This window comes from Dermacentor andersoni, chromosome 7 (genome assembly GCF_023375885.2).
Source record: "Dermacentor andersoni chromosome 7, qqDerAnde1_hic_scaffold, whole genome shotgun sequence".
Taxonomy (NCBI): Eukaryota; Metazoa; Arthropoda; class Arachnida; order Ixodida; family Ixodidae; genus Dermacentor; species Dermacentor andersoni.
In genome coordinates this window covers 87,924,045-87,940,022 of record NC_092820.1, presented here as the reverse complement: position 1 = coordinate 87,940,022, position 15,978 = coordinate 87,924,045, and the positions used below count along the sequence as shown (strand labels likewise).

At 45.0% G+C, this 15,978-nt stretch overlaps 1 protein-coding gene across 1 annotated transcript; it reads left to right on the top strand.

The window, feature by feature from the left end:
• The first annotated feature begins 13,271 nt into the window (after nucleotides 1-13,271).
• Nucleotides 13,272-15,755, top strand: LOC126534144 (putative nuclease HARBI1). The gene is made up of 3 exons (XM_050181371.3): nucleotides 13,272-13,856; nucleotides 14,547-14,761; nucleotides 14,831-15,755. The coding sequence occupies exons 1-3, from the start codon at nucleotides 13,272-13,274 to the stop codon at nucleotides 15,129-15,131; spliced, it is 1,101 nt and encodes a 366-aa protein (XP_050037328.1). The 3' UTR covers nucleotides 15,132-15,755.
• Nucleotides 15,756-15,978: the final 223 nt, after the last annotated feature.

The following is a 15,978-nucleotide window of genomic DNA, read 5'->3' as shown; positions in this document are numbered from 1 at the left end:
GGTAAAAAATAGAAGCAACTTAACACATATAGCAAACTTAAAAGAGAATACACCCACATATGAGACGCGCAGCCATGAAAAATGGCTGATACCCTTTGCGAGGATAAATTACGGCCATCATATGGTCGCAAATACCTTCCCACGGCTACTAAATTCTTATCTAGAAGCCGCCACTGACATCCATGCCTTGACACCATCAGAGGTCATCTGGCTGGCGAAAACTGCGATTTACATCGCCATGGTTCCGTAAAACCACATGTATTCAATGAAAGAAATGTACTTTATTTGATGTAACCCACTGTTCTTTATTTTTTAGATCTCTGAAAGTGTTCTTTGCCACCGGTCTGCCAATATGTACAGGGGGCCAGGGACCACTCAAGCTGCCAATAAGCGGCTTTTACCTTGGCCCCCTCCATTTGCTTGTAAATGGGCACAAATAAAAATGAATGAATGAACAATGATCATGTTGTGTAGGCTAATATGTGTTTCTGGTCGCGGAACGCAACGCACTGTGGTAGCCCAGTGGCTTTGGTGTTGCGCTACTGAACTCGATGTGACGGGTCCAATCACAACCGCGGCAGTCGCATTCCAACGGGGTCAGAATGCGAAAACGCGCGTATACCGTGCATTCCGTGCAGGTTAAATAACCCGATCTGCTGAAAAGAAAGGTGCAGCTTTCCATTACCGTGCGCCTCATAACAAGATCTTGATTTTGGAACTTAAATCTTCAAAATTTAATTTCAAGAAGTCGTGGAATTACATTTACAATCGACACTGTTGAGTGCGCCTACTGAACTTATCTCGTTGCTGTGCTCTCTTTAGTAGCCAATACTTATTTTTAGATTTACTTATGGTCAGAATCCAGTGTGACAAATCCAGGTCTTCCTTAGCATAGGAAACCAGCTATCGCTTAAGCGTGTGAGGTATCAACAACATGGCCACGAAAAATCAATATATAGAGTTCGAAGTAATTGCAGGACATGACAAAGATAAAAGAATGATAAGCCGCGTTACAACCAGGACAGGAACCCGAGTGCCTGCCTAAAACAGAATTGGTTATCTGGTATTTCTTCTCCTGCATTAAAATCTTTCTCTCGCCAGACTCATCCCGAATATCAGAGGAATCGCGATCTTCCACGAAGACTCTTCGCGTACTATTGAGAGTCAAACGACCCATGCGCAAATGTTGACTGTTGTTTTGTGACTCTACTCGCGCAAAAGTGCGTCTTCGGAAGAAAAAAAAGAGTCAAGTTGCCGTGACTCACATCTTTCTCTCTTTTTCCTTAGAGTGTACTGCCTCAGACGCTGCATTTTTTGTGCACTGTGATCGACTTAGTTTAGATAAGTACTTGTGCTTCTATGAATATGTATATACCGTATTTTATGTCCGCTAGAGCTGTTCACCTTTAAGCAAAAGCAAATGTATTTTTGTAAAGCACATGATAAGGTAATGAGATTTTATTTTACGTTAATAGCAGGTAAATATATTAATTTAGCTTTCCTTTCTAACCTGCTTAGGTAGTTTAGTGTCTATGAAATTCTTCTCGGTGATCCTAGTCACCAGCTCCTAGCCGCAGCGACGTGTTGTGAGGTAGGCATATATAAAACTAGAGGTGCGAAATCACTTAATGGTCACTGACTTCTATGCGCCTCATAATCAAAGCGTGAATCATGCAATCAAAAACTTGAACGGGATCTTGTCACATAGTATGAGTAATTTTAATGGACTTACAAATGACAAGAATATGTTGCGAGACGTTAATGGAATTTAATCGACCATGATTTATAGTAATTCAATCGAGCACGCTCTTCGCTATTTATATGGAAATTATAATTTTAGATTGACAAAATAGTGTCACAAAGAAGTGGCGGAGCCTGGCAGTGGAATCTTGGGACCTTGCATGTAGTCTATAAGCTTACTGCATGCAACTCGGCAGTTATCAAGTACAACATAATTATTGCTTAAAATTCCAGTTGCAAGGTAATAACACACTTTTCATTTATTGTGTGCTTCGCAAACCAAAAGCGCGCGCATGTCTACGCCAACACATTGAACTTTGATTCACGAGTAAAAGCGTCGTTTCGTTTTCGAACCGATTGATTTCGCTTCGACCGGTTGAATACCTAATCCGTTGGTCAGGAAATCAAGAAAACACGGATCTATTAACGTGGAACCCCTTTACCACTTCAGAAAACATGAATCGCAGGTACATTGACTTCATAAACAAAACAATACTATGTTACAGTTATGGCCATACTTCTCGTCTGCCTCCCACTAAAGCGGGCGTATAATCGCTGTCGCGCTCACATTTCACGGTTTTCAGCATCGCAGATCAAAAAATTCTAATAAAAATGATCCACGGTGTTCTTCTCGTTACCACCTCCTCAATACCATCTGACCAATAAGCTTTCCATTGCATAAAGAAAATATGGAACATAAAAATGCGTTGTCGGTTTCTTTAAAAGAACGCTTCTGGAACGTCGCTGAGCTGTACGTTGTTCGCCAATGGATTGACGCCATGAATGGCTTATTGCACAAAGGCATCCGCAATGTCTAGGTGGATGAAGGAATACTAGAAAAGAAGGTCATTCAAGATATCGGGCAACGTTTGTGGTTGGAGTTAGTTGTTGTTCATCGACAAGGGAACCGCACATATAGCGCCGCATATCTGTTGGGGTGTTGGAATACTATAACGGGTCACTAGCTAAGCAGCGAAAATAAAAGGTTGACCAAGGAGCCCACAAAAACCCCGTAAACCAAAAGTAAAAAGCTATTGTAAGCCCCGCTACGGGCGGCGGCATAACAAACGCAAAAGGACGGCGCGGGCCATCTGGGCAGGGGGCATGCATCTCGACGAGATTGTTTGCACACTTGGGTAATGGCTGTCAACGGTTGACACAGAGCGGGGCCTTGCAAGCAAGCAGAGTAACCACGCGGTCGGCACCCATGGCTACCGCACAGTTCGGGGAGCGGAAAGGACCACCAGCACCACAGTAGCGGTCGCGCATCACAGTACAAAGGGAGCTTCGGACCCCCGTCGCATTGCGCTTCCTCGGAATCCCCGCAGGCGTTGTCCTTGCGCGCGGCCGGCTGGCGGGTGTAAAGTCATTCACAGCAGGGGTCTCCCCGAATGGGCGTCATACGCCGTAATGGGCGTGCGCGTCTGACTTCCGCGGTGCTCTGATGGGTGCCCTTGAAGAATGCGTGGTTTGGGTCTCGCCGCGGGCAACGGAGATCGCGCGGCATCAAGCAGGCGCGCCAGCCTCATTACTTTTTATGGGTTTGCACCGCGCGCTGACTGGCGTAGGGATTCTTTGAACCGCAAAGGAGCCTGCGGTTTTGTCTCGGTTCCGAGGCGCCGTGGGAACGTCTTCTTCGGCTTACGGCCCGGACACGAGGCCGACCTTGGCGGGTGGAAAATTATCCCGTGCTCCTCTATGACAGTTTGGCTTGCAAACTATTGCTTGTTTATGGCACCGTATGGGCCTTCGGTTTCTTGGAATCCGGTCGCGTCGCGCACGTGTTCGAGTACTGAAAACATGATCCCGAGATTCCCAGGCTTTTGGGTTTTGTGAATGTATTTTGTTGGTCAGTGCTTGTTTCGCCGGCTGGGCTCGTGAGCCGTTGCTCGGAACATGCGATGTGTACAGCTGGCGTGACCCTCACCCCTTGTTGTATACTGTGTATTTCGGGTGAGGATTCTACACTGTGAACTGTACTAAAGAGATGTTCTTTGGTTGATGGTTGTTCGACTGGCCAATCACGCACGCAAGTTCTGCTGAACGCAGTGATTGGTGAACGGATTGTCCAGTTGAAACGCAACCCGGCGGTAATTCGCCAGCAAAGATTTTGGGTGCAGCGTTGCGTCTAGAAAACGCGGCCGCAGCGCTCCGATGGGGAGTTCTGGACCTGGCTTCGGTGCTAAGCACCATCGGCTCTGCCGAAATAGGGTCGCCCTATGTGGTCCAAACCAGTGTAACTATTTGTAACCGATGTACTGTTGAAACTATGGAATCTTGTAAACGAGCTTTGTAATTTTATCTGTAAATACAAGTTGTTGTTCGTTCGTTACTGCAGCGTCTTTGTCCTTCGAACCTAATTCACCCATTGAGCCACCTGTGCACACCGTCTCTGACGGTGCGTCTCGGACGCCGAAGGTGGGGGTGAATTTCAACGAACCGATCGATCGATCGTTGGCATCGAATTCTTACTGCTATCATGATGATTGAATTTTTGTCGGCCGTAAACGTTTGGCTCATACATTGGTCGAACCACAGTCAGCCTCGTTTACAGCATTTGCTCTGGACATGGGAGGCGTTCTGCAATACACACGTCGCCCAGACCCTAACGGTGAAATAGGTGCAAGTGCGTTACCCGTTCCCGTGTTCGGCTATTTCACGAGGAGCGAGGCGCTTGATGAGCTCACACACATGACACAAAAAATACCATTCTAGAAATCTCAAGGCATTCTATCGCACCACGGTAATTGTGAAAGCACAATTTTGTCGCAGTGTGTGACAAGATTAGCCGAAACAGGCCTGTTGGCTCTGCGCACTCTTTAAAGATTGTGCGCGAATTTTTGGTATGCAATTTGTCACAGCAAAGGAGCATCTCTTCTAGTAACAGCGATTACTCCACTAAAGAATTTTTAGTCGCAAGTCGCTAACTCATTTCGAATTTAAAGGCTGTGCTGACACTATCCAAGGCAAGTACATTACTCCTGAAGTACTTATTCTAAGAGGACCTCAATGTTTAAGTGAAACGAGGCTATTTTGTCCGCAATTTTTTGAAGCCGATCAGGTTTATTTCTGTGATAGGTATGGAAATAAATTTCTCCGAACGTCCAACACCAACTCTCAGGATCGACATTGTGATTGGGTAATGCTAACCTCCACAGTGCATCGGTATTAGAGCGTAACTGCCAGGGGTTATTGCTACGGCAATCTGCCAGCTCGATGCCCCGCCACAGGATGCCTGGAAAATAGCTGGGGAATGTGTTTGTTAGGCTGTAAGGCGTTTCCTATTGATCACCAGAAAGAAACATTACGCGGATTAAGCAGTTAGGTTTATATTTATCTATACTACAAAGTTTTTCAGGATACCATAGAAATAGTTTACCGCTATTGTTTGAACGATTCAGTTGTGATTGCTGTTTCAACGGGTTAAATCCAGTAAAGTATCATATTCCTTAGTGTAATGTTTGTGTGCAATATTTTTAGGGAAGTACACGTATGGAAAATGTCAATACGAATACACGTTATATTTGCTATTTGGCTAGCTGCATTCTCTTCGAGCTCAAATTAGTCGTATTTAGATGCAGAAGTACATTCGTTGCTTACACTAAAAAACTAAGCAGCTAGTGTTTTTAATTGAGAAGATGTATGTCAGCAGATTCATACAGCCCTCTTTAGTGAGCAAACTATTACTCATTACAACACCACATTAAGGATTAGCTTGTCCAACTATTTAGCGATCTACCTTTTTAGGATTCCCCTAAAGCTGATCAAGGGAATCTCCTGCACTGCTAAGAGATGTGTAAGAACAGGCGTCATAATTTAACGAATGAAAGATGCTGTTTACTAAAACATATCTGCTACGTATTCGTGAACCATCATCAGCGGCAGCACCATCATCACCAGCCTGGCGACCCCCACTGCAGGACAAAGGCTTCTCCCATACCATTCCAACTACCCCGGTCATGTGCTAATTGTGGCCATCTTGTCCCTGTAAGATTCTTAATCTCATCCGCACACCTAAACTTCTGTCGCCCCCTCCTACATTTCCCTTCTCTTGGAATCCAATCTCTAAGCATTAATGTTCATCCGTTACCTTCCCTCCTCATTACATTCCCTGGCCATGCACATTCGTTTTTTTCTTGATTTCAACAAAGATGTCATTTGGTCGCGTTTGTTCCCTCACCTGATCTGCCTCTTCTTATCCCCACTTAACGTTACACCCATCATTCTTCTTTCTATAGCTAGTTGCGTCGTCCTCACTTTAAGCAGAGCCCTTTCGTAAGCCTCCTGGTTTCTGCCCCGTAGGTGAGTACTGGTAAGACACAGCTGTTATAGATTTATCTCTTGAGGGATAATAGCAACATGCTGTTCATTATCTGAGAATGCGGGCAAACGCACCCCCGGCCATTGTTATTCTTTTGATTTTTTCAGTCCCATGATACGGATCCGCGGTCAATACCTGCCCTAAGTAGATGTATTCCCTTACCACTTCCAGTGCCTCCCTACCTATTGTAAACTTCGGTTCTCTTCCGAGACTGTTAAGCATTACTTTAGTTTTCCGTAGAATAATTTTAGCCCAGCCTTCTGTTTTGCCTGTGAAGGTCAGGGAGCATGCATTGCAATTGGTCCCCTGAGTTACTAAATACACAATATTATCAGCGAAACGCAAGATGCTAAGGTATTCTCCATTAATTCTTATCCCCTATTCACTATTCTTCCCTGTCCAGGTATCTCAATACCTCCTGTAAATACACGCTGTGAATAGCATTGGAGAGATCGTATCTACCCGCCTGGCGCCATTCTTTACAGGGATTTTGTTGCTTTCTTTATGCAGGACTACGGTGGCTGTAGAGCCGCTATAGATATCGTTTAGTATTTTTACGTTGGGCTTGTCTACAGCCTGCTTCCGTAATAGAAGCATGACTACTGAAGTTTCTACTGAATCAAACGCTTTCTCGTAATCAATGAAAGCTATATACACGCGTTAGTTATATTCCGCACAGTTCTCTATCACCAGATTGATAGTGTGTATATGGTCTATTGTTTAGTAGCCTTTACGAAATTTTGCCTGGTCCTTCGGTTGACAGAAGTATAGGGTGTTCCTGATTATATTTGCAATAAGCTCAGTAAATACTTTGTAGGCAATGGAGAGTAATACCGACAATGAAATACCGGTGCCTTTGAGTAAGGGATTTAAAGCACCTACATAGGGGTACGTGTAAACAACAACCTAAATATCAAAGCATAATCACGATATTATATATATATATATATATATATATATATATATATATATATATATATATATATATATATATATATATATATATATATATAATAGAAATAAAAAAACATTCAGGATGACGCGATGAACCCGCATTAAAATTCTTTTGAGTAGTCCGTACATCTCAGAGCGCTCCAAATGGAACTCAACCCAAACGTTAGTCCTTTCATATTTTGACGTTTGTTATTCGACGTCATAAATCCACAACATCCCAGAATGTTCTGTTTACGTCCTTGGCCGCAGTTCACCAGAAAAACACCGAGGGCTCTGAGAAATAGATTTGCATTTTGAAAGGAAATGGATGCGGTAGAAGAAGAGATGGCTGAAGCGAGCCTAAATGTCAAATTTATAGATGTTCTTGCGTATGCATTCACTTTCTCAGACTCTAGCGATGCAGATGCGTGCTCAGTAATGTGGAAAGTTGGGCTAGTTGCCATGGTGAGGTTGCCTTTTTGGAAGTACAATAAAAGGAAAAAAAGAATTTGCAATAAAAATGTTTGTAAGGGGTGCAACAAATACGATAGGATTGCACACCAGTATAGATAGGTGTTTCTCACGTCGTATTCGAGTGCTGATGGCCGTGTTATAGTTTGTTAACGAAGCTTTCCCTCAAGTCTAAATATTTTAAGGCAGTTTGTCGGGTGCGTACCATGGCCACGTACGCTTATATCGCCTTCCGTTTCTCTACCACGGGTGCGCTTTAAAACCACGGCGCTGCAATTTTGCTTCAGAGACTTTCCTTTCCTTCCTTCTTCGCCTCCCTTAAACTGGCTCTCTTAACTACTACACGCAGAGACAAAGCAACAGCGCGCACATTAGATCCCATAGATGAGATGAATATTTACAGTTATTATTAGGGTTATAATTATATTCGAGTGCTGATTGTCGTGCTATCGTTTGTTAACGAAGCTTTCCCTCAAGTCTAAATATTTTAAGGCAGTTTGTCGTGTGCGTATCATGGTCACGCACGCTTATATCGCCTTCCGTTTCTCTATTCTCTACCACGGGTGCGCTTTAAAACCACGGCGCTGCAATTTTGCTTCAGAGACTTTCCTTTCCTTCCTTCTTCACCGCCCTTAAACTGGCTCTCTTAACTACTACACGCAGAGACAAAGCAACAGCGCGCGCATTAGATCCCATAGATGAGATGAATATTTACAATTATTATTAGGGTTATAATTATATTCGAGTGCTGATTGCCGTGCTATCTTTTGTTAACGAAGCTTTCCCTCAAGTCTAAATATTTTAAGGCAGTTTGTCGTGTGCGTATCATGGCCACGCACGCTTATATCGCCTTCCGTTTCTCTATTCTCTACCACGGGTGCGCTTTAAAACCACGGCGCTGCAATTTTGCTTCAGAGACTTTCCTTTCCTTCCTTCGTCACCGCCCTTAAACTGGCTCTCTTAACTACTACACGCACAGACAAAGCAACAGCGCGCGCATTAGATCCCATAGATGAGATGAATATTTAAAATTATTATTAGGGTTATATTTATATTCGATTGCTGATTGCTGTGCTATCGTTTGTTACCGAAGCTTTCCCTCAAGTCTAAATATTTTGGGGCAGTTTGTCGTGTGCGTATCATGGCTACGCACGCTTATATCGCCTTCCGTTTCTCTACCACGGGTGCGCTTTAAAACCACGGCGCTGCAGTTTTTGCTTTCCTTTCCTTCCTTCTTCTCCACCCTTAAACTGGCTCTCTTAACTACTACACGCAGAGACAAAGCAACAGCGCGCGCACGCGATGCCATAGATGAGATGAATATATATATATATACATATATAACTATCAGTCATAGATCTCGTAGTATAGCCCTCTGGGCCGTTTCCTTTTTTTTTTCGTTCGAAAGTAGTCCTATTAGGGTTATTATAATTACGCGAAGGTATTTCGCCCTCGTCAGCAGCAGTCCTTGAGATAGTTATTCTGGCGGCTAGCTTCCCACGCTATGCGTGCCGCCATCGCACCTGGTTAAGCTTCTCCTAGACGCTAGAGTTATACTATGTCCGCGCAACCTTGAGCGATCGGAAAGCGCGTTTTCCCCTCTTGGCCGGCGGGGATGGGAGGCTTTGTTCCGGCCGCAAAGCGCTCCACGTCTCAGTAAGGTGCCTGGTGGTGGTCTCGTACGGACGATGCCCTCTCGGTGAGCGCAAATTTCCCCTCATCGTTTAAGAGGTTCAATACTTACAAGCATTTGTCTCGCAAACCATATTTATTTCAAGGAAATTTTCCACGTCTCAATAATTGCTCTCGTCGTATTCGAGTGCTGATTGCCGTGTTATAGTTTGTTAACGAAGCTTTCCCTCAATTATAAATATTTTAAGGCAGTTTTTCTAGTCTCTAAAGCCGCTCGAGTTCGCTCTTCTCCTCGGGCAGCCATTTTTCCAAAAAAGTATGCCTTCCAAAACCGACAATCGCGGACAACATGAGTCCCTTTCCACGTAAGTGTGAGGCTCGGAGCAGGAGCTGTGGCGCTTGAAAGTAGCCTGGGGCCTGACGAACCAACCGACTGAGCTATCTTTCCGGGCAACATCGAAGGGTCACGACTTCAAATCACCTGTTATGTTCCTTTTTTTGCCCCTTTTTCTTTCTTTTTTTTTCTTTCTTTTTAATGTCTTTTCCTTTATTTTATCACTGTACGGGAACCTTCCTAAAATAAAAAAAGAAAGATATATATCTTCAATTATGTATGGCCTCACATGTGCAGGTGATAAATACCAGGTTCTCTATAGCCGAGTGCCATCCGTGCGGTATAACCGAGCTCAGATTGGTCCACCTTGACTGATCAAATAGGGCACCACTGTATATTAAATGAGGCGTACAACTCCTGCGGGAACCGCCGTGGTTACTCAGTGGCTATGGTGTTAGACTGCTGAGCACGAGGTCGCGGGATCGGATACCGGCCACGGCGGCCGCATTTCGATGGGGGCGAAATGCGAAAACACCCGTGTACTTAGATTTAGGTGCACGTTAAAGAACCCCAGGTGGTCGAAATTTCCGGAGTCCTCCACTACGGCGTGCCTCATAATCAGAAAGTGGTTTTGTCACGTAAAATCCCACAATTTAATTTTTAAATTTAACTCCTGCGGGGACGGTAGAGTATCCGCCTCCCGTGCAAGAGGACCGTGATTCAAATCCCGGGCCGCACAATTCTCCACCGGAAAATACCAGAAAAAAAACAACAACCGTGTGTTGAGAAAATTGTACAAACAGGCCTGGAGTGCGGCCTGATCCCGGTGACCAGAACCGGTAACGCACTCTCTCACCAGAGCAGGATTGGCCACCCTGGTGCAGTACTTGGCCACAACCTCCTATATGAAAACAACAATCAAACCCCGGCCCTCAGTCCCCAGCAGCTGCGAAGCAACTGACCACGGCGGCGGTCTGACCTGCGACGCTGCAGAGGGTGCTAAGAATCCCTAGCTCCGGGCAGGCCGCCATTGGAATATGAACCTGGCAACGTTTAACGCTAGAATGTTATCTAGTGAGGCGAGTCTAGCAGTGCTATTGGAGGAATTAGAGGGCAGTAAATGGGATATAATAGGGCTCAGTGAAGTTAGGAGGCCAAAAGAAGCATATACAGCGCTAAAAAGCGGGCACGTCCTGTGCTACCGGGGCTTAGCAGAGAGACGAGAACTAGGAGTCGGATTCCTGATTAATAAGAACATAGCTGGTAACATACAGGAATTCTATAGCATTAACGAGACGGTGGCATGTCTTGTTGTGAAACTTAATAAGAGGTACAAAATGAAGGTTGTACAGGTCTACGCCCCTACATCTAGTCATAATGACCAGGAAGTCGAAAGCTTCTATGAAGACGTGGAACCGGCGATGGGTAAAGTCAAAACAAAATACAGTACACTGATGGGCGATTTGAATGCCAGGGTAGGCAAGAAGCAGGCCGGTGACAAGTCAGTGGGGGAATATGGCATAGGCTCTAGGAATAGCAGAGGAGAGTTATTAGTAGAGTTTGCAGAACAGAATAATATGCGGATAATGAATACCTTTTTCCGCAAGCGGGTTAGCCGAAAGTGGACGTGGAGGAGCCCGAATGGTGAGACTAGAAATGAAATCGACTTTATACTCTGCGCGAACCCTGGCATCATACAAGATGTAGACGTGCTCGGCAAGGTGCGCTGCAGTGACCATAGGATGGTAAGAACTCGAATTAGCCTTGACTTGAGGAGGGAACGGAAGAAACTGGTACATAAGAAACAAATCAATGAGTTAGCGGTAAGAGGGAAACTAGAGGAATTCCGGATCAAGCTACAGAACAGGTATTCGGCTTTAACCCAGGAAGAGGACCATAGTGTGGACGAAAGATCTGATCAAGAAACGCCTATGTATGAAAGCCTCTAACCCTACAGCTAGAATAGAACTGGCAGAACTTTCTAAGTTAATCAACAAGCGTAAGACAGCGGACATAAGGAACTATAATATGGATAGAATTGAACAGGCTCTCAGGAATGGAGGAAGCCTAAAAGCAGTAAAGAAGAAACTAGGAATAGGCAAGAATCAGATGTGTGCGTTAAGAGACAAAGCCGGCAATATCGTTACTAATATGGATGAGATAGTTGAAGTGGCTGAAGAGTGTTATAGAGATTTATACAGTACCAGTAACACCCACGACGATAAGGTGAGAGAGAATAGTCTAGAGGAACTTGAAATCCCACAAGTAACACCGGAAGAGGTAAAGAACGCCTTGGGAGCTATGCAAAGGGGGAAGGCAGCTGGGGAGGATCAGGTAACAGCAGATTTGTTGAAGGATGGTGGGAACACTGTCCTAGAAAGGTTGGCCGCCCTATATACACAATGCCTCATGACCTCGCACGTACCGGAATCTTGGAAGAACGCTAACCTAAACCTAATCCATAAGAAAGGGGACGCCAAAGACTTGAAAAATTATAGACCGATCAGCTTACTGTCCGTTGCCTACAAAGTATTTACTAAGGTAATCGCAAATAGAATCAGGAATACCTTAGACTTCTGTCAACCAAAGGACCAGGCAGGATTCCGTAAAGGCTAGTCAACAATAGACCATATTCACACTATCAATCAGGTGATAGAGAAATGCGCGGAATATAACCAACCCTTATATATAGCCTTCATTGATTACGAAAAAGCATTTGATTCAGTCGAAACCTCAGCAGTCATGGAGGCACTACGGAATCAGGGTGTAGATGAGCCATATATAAAGATTCTGGAAGCTATCTATAGCGGTTCCACAGCCACCGTAATCCTCCACAAAGAAAGCAACAAAATCCCAATAAAGAAGGGCGTCAGACAGGGAGATACGATATCTCCAATGCTATTCACAGCGTGTTTACAGGTGGTATTCAGAGACCTGGAGTGGGAAGAATTGGGGATAAAAGTTGATGGAGAATACCTTAGCAACTTGCGATTCGCTGATGATATTGCCTTGCTTAGTAACTCAGGAGACCAATTGCAATGCATGCTCACTGACCTGGAGAGGCAAAGCAGAAGGGTGGGTCTGAAAATTAATCTACAGAAAACTAAAGTAAAGTTTAACAGTCTCGGAAGAGAACAGCAGTTTACGATAGGTAGCGAGGCACTGGAAGTGGTAAGGAAATACATCTACTTAAGGCAGGTAGTGACCACGGATCCGGATCATGAGACTGAAATAACCAGAAGAATAAGAATGGGCTGGGGTGCGTTCGGCAGGCATTCTCAAATCATGAACAGCATGTTGCCACTATCCCTCAAGAGGACAGTGTATAACAGCTGTGTCTTACCAGTACTCACCTACGGGGCAGAAACCTGGAGGCTTACGAAAAGGGTTCTGCGGAAATTGAGGACGACGCAACGAGCCATGGAAAGAATAATGATAGGTGTAACGTTAAGGGATAAGAAAAGAGCAGATTGGGTGAGGGAACAAACGCGGGTAAATGACATCTTAGTTGAAATCAAGAAAAAGAAATGGGCATGGGCCGGACATGTAATGAGGAGGGAAGATAACCGATGGTCATTAAGGGTTACGGACTGGATTCCAAGGGAAGGGAAGCGTAGTAGGGGGCGGCAGAAAGTTAGGTGGGCGGATGACATTAACCGCCGTATTCACAAACCAACCTCACCCTTATCTTTAGTGTTCCTTACCTTTTCGGCTCCTTAACGCGTTTCAAGAACAGACCTTGCCCTCAGCGACCCCCTTAAGCCCAACTTAAGTTCGCGACGGGGGAGCCTCCTTGAGGTAGCATCTGAGGTGCCTTAACGGCTCCTTATCCATTCCATCATGGCGGCGCGCTACGACGACAGCTTCAGCGAGTTCATCGATTTTGTGAACCGTGCGGAAGAAATCGAGGACCACCAAGCCTACAGTTTTGTGCTGCCATTGCAGCGGAACCTTAGGGAGCGCCAGAATCCCATGGAGGTGTTCAATGATCAGGAGTTTTTAGCGAGATACCGTTTCTCGAAGGCAGCTGTGCTCGAGCTGCTGTCCATGTTGCTGCTGCATGAGAACACGGACGGACGTGGTTGCCCTGTGCCGCCGCTGTTGCAACTGCTCGTGACACTTCGTTTTTACGGCGCAGGAACTTTTCAGGTTGTGTCAGGAGACCTGGTTAACGTGTCGCAGCCAACTGTTTCCCGTGTTGTCACGCGGGTGTCTACAATGATTGCCGAAACATTGTTCCCTGCGCTTGTCAAGTTCCCCGACCCGGGGAAAATGCATGAAGTCATGCACCAGTTTTATAAGAAGGCGAAATTTCCCAGGGTAACTGGTTGCATTGATTGCACCCACGCGCGGATCAAAAGTCCAGGCGGAAACGACGCCGAAGTATTCAGAAACAGGAAGGGATATTTCTCATTCAATGTGCAGGTAAGTGAAATACGCGCTCTTTTATGCGGCAGACAGAGGCACTTCTTCAAATATCTTAGTTTTTAGAAGTCTTTACAGCATGGTCTTGTCTTGTTTTTAGCCCAATGCAGGTTGAATGAACAGGGCAAAAAAAAAAAAAAACAAGAGGCCAAGACGAGAATGTCTCTCTCATTTTTTTCTATTTACTCACCCAGAGTTGCGCAAAAAACGTGTCTCTGTCGCTTTTTTTCCCGTTTACTCAACCAGACTTGCGCTAAAAATTCTTCCAGACAGAAGTACGGCCAATACAGTAATGCGCTGCCGTTGCTAACGCTTGTCAAGGCTGCATTTCCTCTATGGTAGTGGTTACCATTGTTGTGCTTTGTAATCTACGTCGGCCTCCCATTACAATGGTAATAAACGCAGCCGGGAATAAACAAAAATGTGCGTGACTTCCCGAGTGTATCAGGTTGCGAGCTCCATAAAGCTAAATATCTGCTTCACTCAATTTTCTCCAACAGAAATTTATAGTATTCCATTAAAGTTAAAATACGAGATTTTTTTAGGACGCACTTGATCGCTATTGTAACAAGGACATTGCTGGTACTCTTCATATAAACTTGAAAAAATATCTGCAGTTAATAAAGAGCAGTTGCAAAAAAATCAACTTCATTCTTTTTTTTTTGGGGGGGGGGGGGGGCGTGTTTGCAGGCTATCACAGCACCTCAACTTGAATTCTTTGATTTGGTTGCAAGCTGGCCGGGCTCAGCCCACGACAGCAGAATTTTTGACAACAGCAGTGCAAGAGCTCGATATGAAGAGGGGACTATACCTGGCGTACTCCTTGGAGACATGGGGTATGCTTGCCGACCATACCTCATGACACCAATAAAAAATCCTGGAAGCACAGACAGCCCAGAGTACAGGTGTGTATGACTGCATGATCACAGTAACATAGAGCAATACACGAAAATATGCCACATCTTTTTATTCAGGTATAACAAGTCTCAAATCCGGACACGGAACACCGTCGAAAGGGCTTTCGACATCTGGAAAAGAAGATTCCCATGCCTTGATATGAAATTACAAATAGAAACGAAAACATCTGCCATTGTCGTAACGGCGTGTGCAGCTCTGCACAACTTTGGCCGGAACCGTCAAAGTGATGAACTGCCTCCTGACCCATGCAACAGTCAGCAACCCTCCCCAGCTTCACAAGCTCAAGGACCACAGCCCGTTGACTCAGCGAGTGGCTTCAGAACACGAGCACGTCTTATTCAGCAATATTTTTCCTAAATTTTTCCCGAGCAAAACACAATGCATATTCAAAATAAAAGAGTTTGTCCCATTTTATTCACTGCCTTTTTTCACTGCAGCTATTTTCAGCTGGAGAAGCTGGAGCTTCGCTTTCCTGGTCGCACACTCCATCTCGTGTAGCTGCTTCGATTGCTTCATGTGAAGCGCATGTTCCGCACGCATTAGTTTCATCTTTAGCACATGCTCCCGCTTCTTCCGCTTGCTGTCCTCTTCAACACCTTGAATGCGGGCACTGAGCTCTTCTTCAAGGGCTGCCCTTTTCGTTGCAAACATTCTGCTTTGTACAACAGAAATCGAGCCTCGCGAGGTAGCCTCTGACGCTGCAGCCGGTAATGGGGAAGGCAGCTGCGGGGCAGCTGGCTGCGGGGCAACTGGCTGCGGGTCGACTGGTCCTGCTGACATCTCAGCTGTGACTGCTCAATTTTGTGTGTCCTGGCTGCTGTCATCAACAGGGCTTGCCGGCGAATCCCACTGATATATGTTATCTGCGAAGACATTTGCAACTGTTAGCTTTGAACACAACTTATGATAACAATATGCATGAAGACTGACTGTGTGAACACAAATTTTGCTTCCACTTATCCGAGTGAGCAACTACAAGCACTTGCGACACTATACCTTGTGTACTATAGAATATCAAGGACTGGGCTGAATTAGTGAATATGTATGTGCTTAATGAAATTCAATAAATTAATAATGTTACAGCCCATATAGTTTAGCTGGCTTTTTCTCCTTTTGGATTTTTACTCGCACAATAGCAATCAGTGGTAGCAGTTCACTGTCTACCCCTGTTGAAATATTTAAAGCACACAGCAGGAATGGGGGC

Excerpts from the sequence above, each read along its gene's own strand:
- LOC126534144 (XM_050181371.3), top strand. The coding sequence starts at position 13,272 with ATGGCGGCGCGCTACGACGACAGCTTCAGCGAGTTCATCGATTTTGTG. Across the intron at positions 13,857-14,546 it reads ATTTCTCATTCAATGTGCAG|GCTATCACAGCACCTCAACT; the intron begins GTAAGTGAAATA and ends GCGTGTTTGCAG. Across the intron at positions 14,762-14,830 it reads ACAGACAGCCCAGAGTACAG|GTATAACAAGTCTCAAATCC; the intron begins GTGTGTATGACT and ends CTTTTTATTCAG.